Raw genomic sequence first — 18,879 nt, 5'->3', positions numbered from 1 at the left:
GAACCTGAGCAAGTCACTTAACCTCTATCTATCTACTCCAGTTTTCTCATCTTTATTAAAGACAATAATAGCCCCTTCTTCCAGTGTTATTATGAGCATCAAATGAGATACTATTTGTAAAGCTCTTTGTAAGCATTAAAGCTCTCTGTTGATGTTAGCTATTATTAGATGTCATAATTTATAATGTATACAATTTTTTTTAAAAAATGGGAATTTAGGCAAATCTCCAAAGTGCTCTGATGTCCTGGCTTGGGTAGCCTCTCTTCTTCTATAGGTCACAACCCCTTAAGAACTTCTTATCTTATGTGAATTTTGTCCTTGTCTTTCCATGAATTCTCCATTGGGGATTCTCTCATGCTCATTCTCTTAATATTTTTTGGATGCCATCAAACCACTAAGGTCATTCATCTGTCATCTCATACTCTCACTAAACAATGATTCTCCCTTCTTTTCTAACCCATTATTCAATTCGATGAGCAAAAAATTAAAAATCACTGCCATTTCTTAGCAACAATATTTTTACCAATAATAATAATAATAATAATAATTTCTTACTACACTTTAAGTCTCAGTCCAGTGACAAGATGCCTGAAGCTAAAATTCAGAAATGTACCTTTGTAAGAAAACAAACCTATTTTTTTTAAGATTGTCAGCTGATTAAAGCTAGTCTCTCATCTATGGTACTGTACAATATAAAAATATGGAGCATAATATGTATACACTTAGCTCCTCTTTCTTTTTCCAAAGAGATTATTAAAGCCTTGACAACTCCTAATCTATCCATCAGGACAGTAAAGATGGGGAAAGGGGAAAAGAGAAGGAATCTAAAAAGAAGTATAAACTCAATGGTATAATTTAAATATTTGTAAATTCATCAAATGAGCATTTATTCAGGTATTACTCAGCTCATCAGCAACCTTTCTTACTCCTCATCAGTTAAAAATGACCCCAGTACTCTAGCAAACATGGTGAAGGAATCCATAGTTGGCATTGATCTTGGCATCACTCATAACTGCATCAGATTCTCCCAATGAGGAAAAGTGGAGATCATGGCTAATGACCAAGGAAACAGAGCCACCCAATCTTCATCTCTTTCACTGACACAGAATGTTTGATCTGTAATATTGCAAAGAATCAAGTTACAATGAACCCTGCCAAGACAATCTTTGATGCCAAATATCTGACTGGACATAGATTTGATGATGCGGTTGTACAATCAGACACGAAACATTGGTTTTTCACAATGGTGAATGACGCAGGCAGGTGTAAGGTCCAAGTAGAGTACAAAGAGGAGACTAAAAGCTTCTATCCAGAAATATCTTCAAATTGCTGAAGCTTACCTTGGGGAAATGGTTACAAATGCTCCTTTCACAGTACCAGACTATTTCAATGATTCTCAATGTCAGATCAGGTTTTAGCTCCTGAAACAAGTCTTGAAGTTCTCCTGATTTTCAGTGAGTCTGCTCTGCTATAATTGCTCATGACTTGGACAAAAAAAGAGGTAGATATTGAGAGAAAAGTGCTTATCTTTTAACTTGGGGAGGGCACTTTCAAAGTCTTCATTCTTACCTTTGAAGGAAAGATTCCCATCTTTGAGGTCAAGTCCATAGCTGAGGATATCCATTTGAGTTTAGAGGACTTTGATAACCACATGGCTAATCATTTCATTTTTGAATTCAGACAAAAACAAAAAGATATCAGCGAGAAGAAGAGATCTATCTTTGTGTGTTGCTTGTGAATGTGCCAAGTGTACCCTCTCTTCTAATGCTGAGGCCAGTATTGAGATTGACTTCTTCTATCATGGTATCCATTTCTACACCTTTTTCATTCATGCTCATTTTGAAGATGTGAATGATGACTTCTCCTGTGGTCCTGTGGCCAAACTAGATAAGTCACAGATTTGTGTAATCATTTGGTGGATGGTTGCATTAATATCTCCAAGGTCTAGAAATTATTATAGGACTTCTTCAATGGGAAGGAGCTCAACAAGAGTATCAATCCTGATGAGGTTGACTATGGTACTGTTGCCCAGGCTGCCATCTTTTCTAGAGAGAAATCTGAGAATATTCACGGTTTGCTGATATTGGATATCACTCTTCTTTCCCTTGATATTGAAACTCATGATGGAATTAGAATAGTTCCAATAAGACACAATACCACCCTCTTTACCAAGCAGAAAGAGATCTTTATCATCTACTCAGACAACTAGATTCATGTGGTTATTCAGGTTTATGAAGATGACAGCAATAACAAAAGATAAACTAAGTGGCAAGTTTGAGCTCCCCAGAATCTCTCAGGGCACCAGTGGTGTTTTTCAGATTGAAATAACATTTGACATTGATACAAATAGCATCATCAATTTGTCTGGTGTGGGTAAGGGTACAGACAAGGAAAACAGCATCATCATCACCAGTGACAAAGATCACCCAAGCAAAGATGACATAGAGGTCCAGGAAAATGAGCACTAGAAGACTGAAAGGAAAAAAGAGAGAAGCAGAGAGATGAGGTGACTTCTTTGAACTCACTTGAATCTTATGCTTTCAACATGAAGTCTACAGTGCAAGATGAGAACCCTCGTGGCAGAATTGGTAATGAAGATAAACAGAAGATACTTGAAAAATGTAAAAGATTAAAAAAAAATAAACTCATCAATTGGCCGCATAAGAACCAGACTGCTGAGAAGAATGAATTCAAGCATCAGCAGAATGAATTGGAAGTCTGCAACCAGATCAATAATACAAAGCTATGCCAGAATGCAGAAGGCATGCCAAGAGGTATTCTTGGTGAGCTCTTAGGGAGTAGAACAGTCCTATTTGGACCTTCATCTGGACCCAACATTAAAGAGGATTACTAGACACACCAAAGAAAGAGCATTCCACACAACTTTTCAAAATCTGAAGCACTCAAATTTGCATCCAAGGCAGTGGCAGTTTAAAAGTAATGACTGTGAAAATTTGGGCATTCTGAATACTTAAATATAAATAAATATAAATGTGCATAAGGAGAGAAGTGAATGGTATTGCACTTTACCAGTACTGTGAGCAAGTAGAAAAGCAATTCTTGTCCTGGAGAATAAAATCTACTTAAAATAAACATCCAAAAAAATAGCATTTATTAAGTACTTATTATATGAAATATATTTTGCTGTGAGAAGGGGAAAAATAAGACACGATCCTGAACTCAAGGAGCTTATCCTAGTAGGAATAATTAGAAATGTACCAGATAAATCTAATACAAATTAATCTACAATAAGCATGCAAAAGAATTAGAAAGTGTTCTAAGATTAGATGAGGAAGAAGCAGGGCACTGAGTCAGGAAATCTGGCTTCTCGTCGTGATTTTTCTGTTTGTTAGCTGACTCACTTTGTGTGTATGAATCACCTAGCCTCTCCCTGAGTCTTATTTTTTCATTTGTAGAATGAAATGGTTGGGATGGTCTCTAAGGCCCATTCTAACTCTAAAGTCTATGAGATATCTTCTGGGTGGGAAAATCAACAAAATCTTCAGGGAGGAGGTAGCATTTTATCTGAGCCAAAGAACAAAAACAAAAACAAAAACAAAAACAAAAACCAGTGACTAAAAATTGATTTACAGATCATGAGAGATAGTTCTGTGAATTATGCCCCTATTACTGAGCCATCATAATTATGCAGATCTGTTATACTCGCCCTCCTAACCTTGTTTACCCAATCTCAGCTAAGCTATGCTTAGCTATGTATAAAATGTATTTCATTAAGGTATGCATCTGGGGATTTTTATTTCATTGAATTTATTTACATATTTATTTTATTGTTATAGTGAATATTTATTAAAAACTAACTGATAGTCTTATTTTTATTCATAAAAGTAAAGAACAAAAAATTTAAATAACAAACTTTGCTTTAAAAATTTGAACAAAAAATGAAACACAAAATACCATTTTTAAGACAGAGTAAGCTTGGGCACAGATAAATAAGTTACTTTCTAATGTGTATTCACTGTTTCGATTTGTTGACCAGATTTTTCAGTATCCAGTTTTCATCAGGCAATCTCAATTTGACTTTTTATAGGTGCTGAAAAGGAAAATAAATTTCTTATTTAAAAAACTCTCTACCAATTAGTTTGTGGATTCATCTTTTTTCCATTTCATTCCATTCTTTTTCATGACCTCAAATCCAATGCATACTTAATACTTTTTAAAATTGAAATATGGAAGACTTCGAGGTAGCTCATTGGATTTAGAACCAGGCCTAGAAATGGGAAGTCCTGGATTCAAATCTGGCCTCAAACACTTCCTTGCAGTGTGACCCTGGGCATTGACCCCCATTGTCTAGCCCTTAGCACTCTTCTGCCTTGGAACAGTACACAATATTAGTTCCAAGATAGAAGGTAAGGGTTTAAAAAAATTGAAATATGTCAGGTAGACCTAATCTAGATACTAATCATCTGGTGAACTAAAAGCCCTTGCTTGAGAATTATAGCTGATGTAGCTTTTAATTGCCATGAGAGGCACATTATCTTAAGTCTAGAAAACATTCATTTCTTGCCTGACCAGCCCCTATCAACTCCAGGCAACCTTGGTTTATATTAGCTCTGTTTCCATCTCTTTGTTCTAGAACTAAGCTAAGGGGTCCTGGAAAAGAAGGCCGGAGGCAGTGAGTTTCATATTATGTCTGACAAAATACCTAACAAAGAGTTCCTGTCTTGGTTTCTTTTATTCCTTCCAGAGTTATCCTCACACATTCACCTCTGTCTTTACGGGAAAAGGCATTGAGTGGAGCAGAATTAATAGAATCTGTGATTCACTATAACTTAGTGAGCTTGGCATCCTAGCAATTTTGCTAGTGATAAAATTTCCTTGGCTAAAATCTTGTTCCAGTCTTGTTTCCCCAAATTAACAGGACACTGCAGTCAAATTTTATTCTGACATCATTCATTGAAACATCATTTTTCTTCAGTTTGATGGGTCACTTACAAGTTTGCTCAGTCCTAAATATTAACCTTCCATGACATGAATTTAAGTTTTAAAGTTTGAATATATGTTTTCAGATCTGGCTCACTCCACACTAAGGTGCTGTTTCTCCAAGAGTCATAAAATATAGAGAAATAAAAATGTTCCATTTTAGAGGGATTGATTCTGTTTTTATTTTGAGCTAAGTGGTTCATAATGTATACCTTAATGCTACAGTAATTGTCCATGAGCTACAATCAACCAGTTCAACAGTATGTTCCCTTGAATAAGGATGTTCTTTTGTCATCGTTAGGAAGGGACAATATATTCCTATCCTGGACCACTGTGGAAGCCATCTCAGTCAATGAATTGTTTTCTTATGTTGATCTAAAATGTCTCCCTATAATTCCTCCTACCTAAGAATGTTAGTTTTGACTTACAGACTAACAGAAAAAGCTGTAGGACAAGAGTTATTAACTTAGGTTCCATGAATTTATTTTAATTGTTAATTATGAATTTAAATTAATCATGAAAATAATAAACACATTAATACATTTATATATTACATAGATTTATATTTATAATATAATTATTAAAATAATTAAAAATTAAATTATGAATTTAATTTAATTATCAGGACAATTGATGGTTCAATGGATTGAGAGCCAGGCCCAGAGACCTGGTTTCAAATCTGACCTCAGACATTTCCTAGCTGTGTGACCCTGGGAAAATCACTTAAACCCTCATTGCCTAGCCCTTACCACTCTTCTGCCTTGGAACCAATACAGAAAATTGATTCTAAGGCAGAAGATAAGGGCTTTTATAAAGAAAAATTATCCATATCGATATAGATATTATGTAGAATTATTATATATTATTTGTAATATAATTATACATATAGATTATTGTTTTTCAATATAATTATTTCCTTTATAATCTTATGTATTTTATTTTATGAATTAAAATCATTCTGAGAAGGGGTCTACAGGCTTCATAGACTGAGAAAGGAGTCCATTTCTCTGTCTCTCTCTGTCTCTCTTGATCTCTGTCTCTGTCTCTCTCTCTCTCACACACATACACAAAGATAAGAGTAATTTTCATAGGATTACAAGATAACAAATCTTGAGATGAAGGGTACCTTTGGGGTCCTCATTTTATAAATAATGAAGCCGAAGCCTAAAGAAGTTAAATTACTTGCCCAGAGATACACAGCTAATAACTGCGCAAAATTACATAAATTCATGTCTTCCTGACTCAAATGGCAATACCTTATTTATTATGAATCCACATGGCAGCCCTACAAAAATTTGAAGATCATATCCTGATAAAAGTTTTTTTCAGGCTGAATCACATCCATAGTTCCTTCAGTGGATCTCTATGTTACATGACTTTAAATCCTTTCACTATGTTGCTTTTTCTTTTTTTGAATATTCTCCATCTTACCTTTTTCTCTCTTAAAATTGGCATTGAGAGTGAATCAAGATAACTTCTAGATGTGAAGTTATATAATGCTAACTTTAGAGCCTCCTTTTCTCATGAGCTAAGTAAAGCTACCTTCAATATTTCCTTTTCTATTGGCTTTCTCACCTTACTATGGATGATCTTCATCTCTCAGCCAAGCCAAATCCTTTCCACTCCTTCCAAACCATGTTGAAATGCCCCACCCCACCCTTCTCCATGAAGTCTTCCCTGACTGACTCTATCTAAATCAAAGATCTCTTTTTCATTCCATCATTCCCTCCAGGCTCTGGGGAAACTTAACCATGCTGTTTACAAGTATGAATATGGTGATTGAACTAGATAATTCTGAAGTACCTTTGGAGTAAGAGGATCTGGGTACAAATCTTGCTTTTTCCTGTTCATGATGTGCTTCTGGGCAAGTCACTTAATTTCTGTGGGCCTCAGTTTCCTCAACTGTAAAATGAGAGTGTGAACTTGAATCAAGATTTTCTTGAATCTTGATATTCTCTAGTAACCCTCCTCCTCCATTTTCCAGAGAGCCATCTTATGTTACAAATAGTTTTTTAATGACAAAAAAAATAGAAGAGGAAAGAAAAATAAGATGAAAAGTCATCAGCATAACTGATTAATACACTGAAAGGTCTAAAAGCATGTGCAAACATCATAGGATGGTTGGAAAATCATAGATCTATATCTGGAAAGGGACCTAAGAGACTATTCAGTCATTCAGTCCAACTGCCACCTTCCGCATTTGAGGAAAATGAGACCCCCAAAATGGTGAAGTGACTTAATGAAAGTCACACAGATAGCATATATATATATAGGAATTTGACTTTACAACAATCATCTCTTTTCTACTATGCCATCCTAAAGTATCTTCCAGATCTACATCTATAATCTTTCTGATCACTAAACTAGTTATCAGAAGAGAATGGAGCCAGTTTTCTTCCTTCCTCCAAGTTATTGCATAACCTTGAAGAAATGATTTATCTGTTCCCAAATGATAATATTATGTTGCCCATTTGTAAAATTAAGGTGTCAGGACACATAATGTCAAAAGTCTATTCTATATTATTATGCTGTTAAGAAATGATGAATAACAGAAAATGATGAATGATGAATACAGAGAATTATGAAAATATTTATATGCTCTGATGCAGTGATTTTTATTTATATGCTCAGATGTAGATGATAAGTAGAGTCAAGAAAATAATATGCACAATGACTACAACAATGTAAATGGGAAGACAACTACATATAGATATACATCAAATATTAATATTTCAAATCTAGAAATAGCCAGGGCTCTGAAGAAGATATATGAGAAGACTGTCCTAACTTTGTGGAGATGGAGGGTCCATATTGTTGCACGTGTTTTTGAATTTTTTTAAGTATTGTTCAGTTTTGCTGATTATTTTAACTCTTTTTTTCTTTTCTTTTCTATTTTTGGTATAAAATATTATTTGTTACATGAAAGGGCTGTCTGGGAAGTAGAGGAGGAGGGGTCCTAGGGAAAAGTGTGAGGATACAAAAAATGAGATCAATAAAAATTTATTTTTTAAAAAGTCTATTCTATGATTCTGTGTGATTGTATAATTTTAGGCTAAAGTAGAGTAAGAAATAAAATTATTAGATTATAAATTTCATGAAACTTAGGTATCTTTTTTCCTCCTTCACATCTCTAGAATCTAACACTATGCCTTCTATATAAGATATACCAAATAAATTATTTCTTAATCGAATTTTGAAAAAGATAAGGAAGGGAAGTAAATGATCAAATTATGGTGGATCTATGTATTGTTTTGTTGTTGTTGTTGTTGTTTTTGGTGGGCTTTTAAAAAAAAAATTCAGAGAAGAGCCACAATTTCATTGGTATAAGGAGCTCCTGGCATGGAACTCCATCTACCATTGTAGTTGGCATGTTCTATCCAGCTTGTCTTATAAAGCTATCTGGAGGCACTGAGTGGTTAGATGGTTATAAGGCAAGAAACTGCATTAAAAAAAGGTGGAGGGCTAATTGGTTGGATCTGAGTTGTGACAACATAGCATGGATATAGAGATAATAACTAGGACCCACTGGGTCAGGGCACACATTACCCACTTGCTAAATTCAGTGGTTATACAGATCAATCCTGAGGTTCACCATCCATGAATGAGTACTACAATTTAATAATCATTGAGTCTGAGCCACTCTAGTCCTCAGTATGTTCAACTATAAATGAAGGGGTTGGAATAGAGGATCCCTAAGGTCCTTTGCATCTCTAATAGTCTATCTTTTATGTTTTAACATTTTATGTTCCTGCATTCCTTTCCATTTATGATTTGTGTGAATCTAGGATTCTAAAATTTTTGTAGACAATACTTTTTGAGCACTTCATTGGGACCTAGTGAAGACACAGCTCTGCTATAAGTTCATGGAATCATAGATTAAGAGGTGGAAAGGTCCTCACAGGAAGGCGAAATCCAGCTGAATCTCTGCGCCATGTCTGAAGTGCAGTTATTGGAGAGGCTTTTTTTCTTTTAGTGTTTCTTCAAACTTACTGGGTGCCAGCACTGTGCTAGGTGTTATGCACTCAGGTGACTAGTCTTATCTTCCTCTCTGGAGAAATTACCAAAAAGAACAGTGGCTTGTACAAGAAACTGAATAAATTAAGTCTGGATCAGGGAGTCACAGGGTAGAAGAACAAGTTTGTTTTTGTTTGTTTTCTTCAATGTATATATCTCTTTTGTCATTAACTGAATGGAGGCAATTCCTCTTTAGGATGAGGTGAAAAAAGATGACTCCTTGAAATCACTCCCAGTTCAAACTCTCAGATTGCCTAGGACAGAATAAATGTTTACTAAATGCTTATTGAGTGATTGATTTAAGAAAGAAAAAAAAAAAGACCCTTACCTTCTGTCCTAGAATGGATACTAGGTTTTGTTTCTAAAGTAGAAAAGTGGTAGGCAATTGGGATTAAGTGACTTGCCCAGGGTCACACAACTAGCTGCCCTGGGATTGATTAATTGATTTTGTAATTCTCAATTATATAAGTAGTTTTAATGAGAAACAACTTGCTCCACCTCTCAATTTATCTGTTTTTACTCTTGCAGGTGGCATCGTACTGAATCCATCTTTCTATGGCATCCTTGGGCACACCCACACAATGACTCATGAGATTGGGCATAGTTTAGGACTCTATCATATCTTTCGAGGCATATCAGAAATCCAGTCCTGCAGTGACCCATGTATGGAGACTGAACCTTCCTTTGAGACTGGAGACCTCTGCAGTGATACCAACCCAGCTCCCAAGCACAAGTTGTGTGGGGACCCAGCACCAGGGAATGACACATGTGGCTTCCGAACCTTCCTCAACACACCGTACAACAACTTCATGAGTTATGCAGGTACTTAACTTTAGTGTTCATTAATTTACCACTAGTATCATATGGCATGATGGGCACAGAGAAGCCTGGATTGATTGTCAGAAGCCTTGAAATCTGATCTCTTCTCATGAAATTCTTTTCATGGTCTCAACGTGTTGTTTTCTCTTTATGTAGCCTTCAGTTATCAAATGGTCTCCTCAGTTACCAAATGACAAGATAATAATATTTGATTCAAAAGGGAAATTGTGAGAATCAGAGGGAGTATTGAATGAGAAAGGACTTCAGAAAGCTGAAAGTATTGTATAAATTTTGGTTTCAAAATTTAATTTTATGACTTTGGGTAAGTTACTCTTTCAGAGTCTCAAGTTTTCTCATCTGAATGATAGAGATAAATGAATACTTTCATTAACTAATTCACAGATCATTGTGGGGAAATTGCTTTATAAATGTTAAAGCACTGTAGAAATATTTTGTATCACCATTAAGATAATAATGCTAACAATAATAATGATGCCACCTTTTGCATGTTGCTGTTTTGAGAGGATTCCAAAACACCTTCCTCATTTTTCTAAAATCTCAGATCCCTTTTCATTTTTCTCCACATCCTAGAATCTCTAAAAATACTTTATTTGCTGGCAGCAAGTTAGCGCAGTGGATAGAATACCAGGCTTGGAGTTGGGAAGACCTGGGTTCAAATCTAGTCTCAGATACTTTCTAGCTGTTTGACCCTGGACCAGTCACTTAACCTCAATTGCTTAGCCTTTACCACTCCTCTGCTGAGAATCAGTACCTAGTATCAATTTTAAGACAAAAGGTAGGTTTTTTTTTTTTAAAGAAATTTTATTTCGTCCATATTTTTTCTCTTCTGTAAACAAACAAAAAAATACAAATATCTCTGAGACTCAGTTTCCTCATCCAATAAAAAGAGATAAAATTCTCTCTAGGGTTCCTTCCAACTCTGGCATTTGTTACTTTCCAGCTGGTCAGATTCTATGAACTCCATAGAACAACAGCCTGCTATCATGTTTTTTAGCATCCTAGGCATGCATGAGACTTGTCCTCCAGCATCGCTGCCCTGAAGGGATATAATACTCTCATTACAAATTAGAATAAAGAAGATACATAAACATGCTAAAGAGTTCCACAATATTTACACAAAAGCAGATCTCTACAAGGGAATAAAGATCCTTGATGAGGTCCAGATTCATTCTTCTATTGTCCAGCCACTGGGTAATCATGATTCCATTTTATTCATAATGCCTTGCATATAGTAAATATGAATAAATTCTCACTTGATTAGACTTTAGCACTTTTCCTTTGGATAACAAAGTGTACAGGCAGAATTAACAATGTAGTATGAGCTTGGAAGTTTGACTGCTTCTTGGGAGCTTAGGAACTGCCATTAGCTCCTAGACCACCATAAAATAAATCTTTCCCCCCCTCTTTTTATCTTTTTTCTTTTCTTTTCCTCTTTCCCCCCTCTTTTTTTTTTTTTTTACAGATATAGAGTGATTGATTTACTATGGTTTTTTTAAAAGAACCCCTCAGCTCACTGACCCATTTAGAGCAGAACTAATTCACTAAGCTATGATAACAAACTTGCACCCACAAAAGCATATTTAACGCGACCACGGATTTGAAATGTTTGTTTTCCTTAGGCTCTGTGATAGATGGTGTGACAAAAGCAGCTGGATTAAATTCAAAAAGCAGGACAGGATCAGGTTCTCAGTGCTGAGCTACTCAAGGCAGATCTTACCCTAGCAATGGAATCTAATGGGCTCAGCAGAGAGCTGGAAGCAGGAGCTGAAAGTCAATTTCTTGGGACCTTGGACAACTCATTTTCTCTTTTGAGACTAGATCTATCCAGTTAACATCTATTCATCATCTGATATTTGCCATTTGTTAAGTACTTACCATATGTACTAGGTTTCATCATGTACAAGAGTTACACAAAGATAATATGACATAGTCCTCACCTTCAGGCAGAACAATCTATTGGGGTAATAATATGGATATATGGAGAAATATAAGCACACAAGACTACAAGGTTCTATGAGATTGGATGAGAAAGTGATTTTTGAGGAAAAAAGATATACTTGGAGTAGGCAAAAAACTAGTAAAAATTTAATGCCATAAAAATAATTCTCAAGATGAAATCATTTCCCATTTATATTGTATAGGATAATAGAATCATAGATTTAAAACTGGCAGGGGGCAACTAAGTGGCTTAGTGGATAGAACACCTAAAAATAGGAGGTCCTGGGTGCACACCTGGCTCAAGACACATCCTAACTATATGATGCTTGTAAGTGTTAAAATTAATGGTTTGGCTAAATATATGAAAATTATACATCTTTTATTTATAAAAGAGGTAGAAAGAATGAAAGTAAAAAGGGTAGAAAAGACATTAGCTTATCTAACTAAATATTGTTCTAGTGCTTGGCTCAGCCAGGGCTTGTTAACCTTCAATCAGAATTAAACTATCTTCAGAAGACAGGAAGGGAAACCAGCTATCCACTCACCCATGACAATCACTGGAGCTGAAGGTGACTCCTGAGGCCTACTTTCTTCTTAGAGCAGATCTTCTTCTTGAAGCTGACTTCCTTCTTGGAGTGACTCTCTTCTTGGAGTTCACTCTCTCCTTCTTGGAGTGACTCTCTTCTTGGAGTTCACTCTCTCCTTCTTGGAGTGACTCTCTTCTGGGAGTTTACTCTCTCCTTCTTGGAGTGACTTTCTTCTTGGAGATCACTCTCTACTAGCCTCTATCACCAGATTTCTTCATGAGCCTCCCTCCTCAGGGATTTCCATGGCTCTTATGGTGCTTTCCTGTCCCTGCTCCTTTTCATGGGGGCCAATCACAGTTTCCAAATTGTCTGAGTTCTCACCTTTGGAACCACACCTTTCTGAGTGTGTGAACTCTTAAGTTTCTGGCTTGTGTTATCAAGAAATAAGGTAAATAATCTGAGTAGGCCAAAGAAACGCAGTTTGGGTCAAAGGAAGGATAAAGGGGAATATTGGGGATTATAAGGTAATTGGAGGAGAAAATGAAAGGTATGGGAAGCATCAAGTAATGTGTGAATTCATTAACTGGTTTGTGAGCTTCTCCACCTAGTTCAAGATTGTCAGCCAAAGTGTTAACTAAGCAAAGAGAACAAAGGATTCCCTTTTCACAAATGTGAAGTCAAAGACAACCAAGAATTCCCTTTTACACCCTGGGAAGGTCACTCAAAGCCTAGCCCATGCCACTCTTCTGCCTTAGCACCAATACTTAATATTAATTCTAAGACAGAAGGTAAATTTGTAAATAAAAGAAAACTGGAAGGAAACCTCAAGCCATTGAGTCTAAGCCCCTCATTTACAGATGAGAAAACTGAGGCTCAAGATCACGTAACTATTAAGTATCTGAGTCAAGGTTTGATCTCAGGCCTTCCTGATTTCATGGCAAATGTACTATTCACTGTCCCATCTTAGTGCTTCATTTTTTAAAGCTCTTTCCTGCTCAAGAACTTATTTTAAAAATGTTTAAACTATTGCAATAATTTTACACAGGAGGAATCTACATGTAATAGAATCTTGGGGCATAAACTAAAAGGAATTAGCTTTTAAGTTCTTATGTATAGTTGTCTAGACTGTAATCTCTTTGAGGGCAACACTGATCCATTTTCATCTCTGTCACCTTTAGCACTTAGCAGAGTGCCTTATAGATAGTAGTCAGTTGATAAATGCCTATTTTACTGAGTTACTTTCTTAATTGAGTTCCAAGGCCCTTTCAGTTCTCATTTCTCTTGCTAGCAGTATCCTCAGGGGAATCTACAATGGTAGGATCTGGTTATTATCTTTAATATCAGCTTTAAAGATTTAGTATGTCCATTCATTCATTCATTCAAAAAATATTTCCTAAGTGAGTGCTTGTTACATATTCCTTAGATGAAACAAAGATGAAATACACACACTACTTCTTACCATAATGCAATAACAATTCTATTCAATAAAGGGCCTTTGAAGCATAGATTAAAAATTAAGTGGAAACCTAACCCCTAAGAATGAGTAGATCAAAGAACAAATCATAGAAACAATCAATAATTTCATTAAAGATAATGACAACAATAAGACAACATATCAAAATTTGTGGGATGTAGCCAAAGTAGTACTTAGGGGGAAATTATATTTCTAAATACTAATATCAATAAAAGAGAAAGATCAGATCAAAGAATTGGGCATGCAATTTAAGGCCAAACCAAACCAAACAACAAAACAAAACAAAACAAAACAAAACCAACAGCAATTATTTAAAACTCCTGAAATAAATACCAAAAGAGAAATCTTGAAAATCAAAGGAGAAATAAACAAAATTCAAAGTAAAACAATAATAACAACAAACTAATGAACTAGTAAATAAAACCAGATGCTTTTCTTGAGAGGAAATAGATAAACCATTGACTAAGTTGATTTTTAAAAAGCAGAAAATGAAATTATCAATATCAAAAATTTCTTAAAAAGAAGGCTTCACAAATAATAAAGAAGAAATAAAAGCAATTATTAAGAGCTATTGTGCCTAATTAAAAGCCAATAGTTATAATCTAAATAAAATGAAGGAATATTTATAAAAAATATAAATTCCCTAGATTAACAGAACAGGAAATAAAATATTTAAATAACTTTTTCTAAAAAAAAAAAAGAAATTGAATTAGCTATAAAAGATCTCCTTAAGGAGGAGGGAACAGGACCTGATGAATTCATAAGTGAACTCTACCAAAATTTAAAAAACAGTTTCAAACTATATAAAATATTTAAAAAAATAGAGTCCAACCATATTCTTTCTATGAGACAAATATTTTCCATTATCATTATTGTTTTTTAATATTTTACTAGAAATGTTAGCTATAGCAATAAAATGATAAGAAATCTTAACAAATTAAACATAGGCAAGCTAGAAAAAAATAAAATTCATTTGTAGGAACAAAGTTAAGAATATCATGAAAATTAAAAAAAAATGGTAAAGAAACAAGTCTAGCAGTACCTAGCAATATTTCAAATTATATTATAGAGCTATAATCATCCAAAAAATTTGGCACTACATAAAAAATGGGGAAGTTAAACAATGAAATGTATTATATATATAGAAGCAAATGAACTTAGTGGCTTAGTATTTGATAAATTAAAAACTCCCAGCTGTTGGGCTAGGAATTCAATATTTGATAAAAACTGAAAACAGTCTGGCAGAAACTAGGCACAGACCAATATTGCATACTATGTACCAAGATAAGGGTCCAATGAGTACATGATTTAAACATAAAGGATGATATAAGCAAATTAGTAAAGCAGGGAATGAATTCTTTGTTAGATCTATGAATAGGGAAAAGTTGATGACCAAATAAGATATAGAATATGTAGACATCAAGCAATAAAAATTTTTTTTGATGATATATTTTTTTAATTGCATAAACAAAACCAATGCAGCTAAATTTAGAAGAAAAACTAGGGAAAATGGGAAAACCTACTTTGTAGCAACATCTTTATAGTTTTTCTAATAAAGTTCTCATTTCTAAAATATATAGGAAACAGAGTCAAATTTACAAGAACAAGAGACATTTTCAAGTTAAAAAATGATTAAAAATATGAATAATCTTCAGAGGAAGAAATTCAGGTTATTAGTAGCCATGTGAAAAATGGTCTAACTCACTAATAATTAGAGGAATGCTAATTAAAACAATTCCAAGGTACCATATCATACCTATAAAATTGGCTTAAAAAGCAAAGAAGAAAATGACAAATACTAGAGGGAATGTGGGAAAATAGGTACACTAATATACTGGTAACTGAGTAAGCCAATACTTACCTAATTTGTCATTCAGGTTTGAATTCTCAGTATTTTATTGTTTCAACCAGCTGACTCCTAGACTGGCTTCTATATGGGAAAGGGCAACATCATGGTTGTTTTGCCCCAGTGATGGCAAACCTTTTAGAGATCAAGTTGGCAAACTTCAACCTTCATGCTGCATGTGAGCTGCCTGACTTATCCCAGACAGGGGAAGGAGGAAGTGCTCCCATTGGGCTGCTGGGCAGAGAAGGCGAATCATGTGAGAAATGTCCTCAGGTATGGTGGAGAGGGGGAAGGGAGTAGCCCTCCCTGGCATGTGTGCCATAGGTTCACCAACATGGCCTTACCCTGATTTCAGTTTTTTTCTTTTCCCCAGGAGAATAAAAGGAAAGGCAGTATGAGGTAGAGAAGAGACTATTGGTTTAGTCTCAACTCTGTACCTAACTAGTTAAATGAACTCTGTCTCATTCTGCAATCTGCCAAATGAAAGGGTTAGAGTAGATAATCTCTCTAAAGTCCCTTTTAGTTTTAACATTCTGTGTTCTAAGATTGTATATTCTTTCTAGACTATTTTCTTTGATTCATTTCAGCTCTAAGATTCCATGATTCAAAGTCATTATTAACCAGAGGAAAGTGGAGTTTAAAGGGAGAGCCTGCCAAAAAGAATTCAGAAAATGTATTCCAAATTTTGATGTGAATGATTTTAAGTTAATTGATTTGGGGTTTTTAATTATTTTATTATCCATTGGCACTGAGCCTTTCAATTAGCACAGATAACCCAAAATAGGCTGTGATCCCAATGCATTCTACAGGAATGAGACAGTTAGTAAGGGTATTTATTAAAACGTTGTCCTCCCCTAGAGAAAGTGCTGGATAAGTGTACGATATCATCTTTGGGACTTCTCTGTGTCTCCTTGTCTAGTTTATGTTCTTGTCACTGTTGTGGGTTCTAGTACCAGTGCCTTGCTTGTGAGCAGCTTTTGTACTGAATCCATAGAATTAGAATCAAGAGAAAATGAGCAGAGGGAGGAGCTACTTGCACCTATCCTACCATCTTTATGCATTTAAAAGAGAGTCCCTCATATCATATAGACTTTTCTTTTATCATATTGTTGATTCATCTCCCAAAGTTATATAAAAATGTGCGTTTCTTCCACAGTTGGAAATGGAGGTTGTAATGGTCTCATTAGTGGGCTTTTATGTAATCTCAGCATCTCTGTCACTTTCTTATTTAGAAGCAGGGATTACTGATAAGCTTCTCCTCTTCCAGCTTCTTGAGCCATGATCATGTCAATATTGTCATTGTTCCTGGAAAGAGTTTGTCAAACTATCCCCCCAGTGGCTATACTGACACTCCTTTGAGTGACTTTCTACATCAAAATAGCCCTTCTTAGCCAGTAAGCTCTTATAGGTATTATCTTCTTCTTTTAGAATGTAAGCTGCTTTAATGAAGAACCAGTCTAATTGTTTTTTATGTCCCCTGTGCTTAAGAGAGTGCTTAGGACATAATGAACACTTAATAAATGCTTTTTTCATTCAATAGTGAGCACTTAATGAATGCTTTTTCATTTGTCCATTCATCCCCTAAAAAAAAAAAAACTATCAAGAAAAATAGGAGTTGAATAATTCCATGTTCTCTTTGACATATGCTAACATTGCTAACATTGTACCATCTGTCTCTAGCTGCAGGCCCATCCCTTCCTTGTTATTCTTCCATATCTAAATAGAGAAAAAAAGATCCTCTTATTTCCTTAAGGCTTTTATAAGCCTTAGTTCATTTCAAGCTTTAAACTCTGAAAGACTGTCCCCCAAACCCATTTCCATTACCTTTGCTCTTTTCTCTCTTTTTGAGTGTCCTCAAGATACTGTAGTGGAGAAAGCACTGGATTTGTAGTCAGAAGCCCTGCATTCAAATCTTCCTTTTTCCCTTTGCTATCTGTGTGACTTACTTTGGCTCTTTGTTTCTCTGCCTGTAGAGTGAGTGAGGTGTGTAGACTAGATGATTCTAAGGTCAGTTTTAGCTATATATTCTATTATCTTATAAAAATCTTTCTTCAGATATTTTCTTAGCACTTATCATTTCATCTATTCTTTTTTTTTTCTATACCCTCTTCTTTCTTTTGATTCTCATTTCCTCCTGCAAAAACAAAAATAAAAGAAAAAGGACACACATACCTCTAGTCTAGATTGTAACTCCTTGAGACCATTCATTTTTTGCAATAATCATAATTTGTTTCCCACTTCATTTGTAGGAATACATAAAACCTAGAATTGGAAGAAATGCTATAGACCAGTGATGGGCAAACTACAGCTCATGGGCCAGATTGGGGAGGGGGGGGGGGCTGAAATGTTCTATGGAGCCGTGGGAGATTTTTCCTAATCTACGATGAATAGGGTACAATACAATGAAACTTCGAAAGAGTAGCCTTAGAAACAGACTGACAGATTAGCATTTCCTTTCCTTTAGCCCCCTCTTTAAAAAGTTTGCCCATCACTGTTATAGACCATTTAAATCAGTGATTCCCAAAGTGGGCGCCACCGCCCCCTGGTGGGTGCTGCAGCGATGGCTATAAGTGCATTTGGGGGCCTTGAATAACTGTAAGGGGGCGGTGATAGTATGTGATAGGGGGCGCTAAGTAATATTTTTTCTGGAAAGGGGGCAGTAGGCCAAAAAAGTTTGGGAACCACTGATTTAAATCAATCTCCTCATTCTGCAGGTGAGGCATGCTTGGCTTTGAATCAGGACCATGTGAATTTGAATCATGCCTCAGACAAGTGCTATGTGGTCCTGTGCAAGTCCCCTAACCTCTTTGGACCTCATTTCCTTCATCTGTAAAATGAAGGAGTGGGCTCTATCACCTCTAAGATCCTTAAGAGGCAGCTGGTGACACAATAGATAAAATCCTGGACATGGGATCAGAAAGTCATGAGTTCAAATCCAACCTCAGATACTAGCTATGTGATCCTAGACAATCCATTTAACCTCCTTCTGCTTCAGTTTCCTCAACTATAAAATGAAGGGTTATTGCAAAGATCAAATGAGATATTTGTAAGAAACTCTTACTACAGAGCCTGTCACATTGCAAGTTCTGTATACATGCATATTCCTTTTTCCTTTCCCTCATTACCTCTAGGTCTTCTGGCACTGAAACCAATAAAGGTTAAGTTCCTTTCCCAAGGTCACACAGTAAAGATCTGAACTGGGGAGATGAATTCAGATATTAAGGTCTAAATTCATCACCCCTTCCATAGGCTAATTTGCTTTCAAAGGGCTTTCCATGTCCTATGCTTCATTTGAAAAT

The 18,879-nt window shown here is 35.4% G+C and overlaps 1 protein-coding gene and 1 pseudogene across 1 annotated transcript in view; both read left to right on the top strand.

Moving 5' to 3' along the window:
* The window catches only part of PAPPA (pappalysin 1), a 293,056-nt gene that overhangs the window by 64,619 nt on the left and 209,558 nt on the right, over positions 1-18,879 (top strand). Inside the window, exon 4 of the mRNA XM_044664273.1 lies at positions 9,484-9,777. Coding sequence (XP_044520208.1) covers positions 9,484-9,777 — 294 coding nt within the window. The remainder of the gene's footprint in view (positions 1-9,483; positions 9,778-18,879) is intronic.
* On the top strand, positions 966-2,854 carry LOC123236594 (annotated as a pseudogene).

This window comes from Gracilinanus agilis, chromosome 2, assembly GCF_016433145.1.
Source record: "Gracilinanus agilis isolate LMUSP501 chromosome 2, AgileGrace, whole genome shotgun sequence".
Classification (NCBI taxonomy): Eukaryota; Metazoa; Chordata; class Mammalia; order Didelphimorphia; family Didelphidae; genus Gracilinanus; species Gracilinanus agilis.
This window is presented reverse-complemented; position numbering and strand designations above follow the sequence as displayed.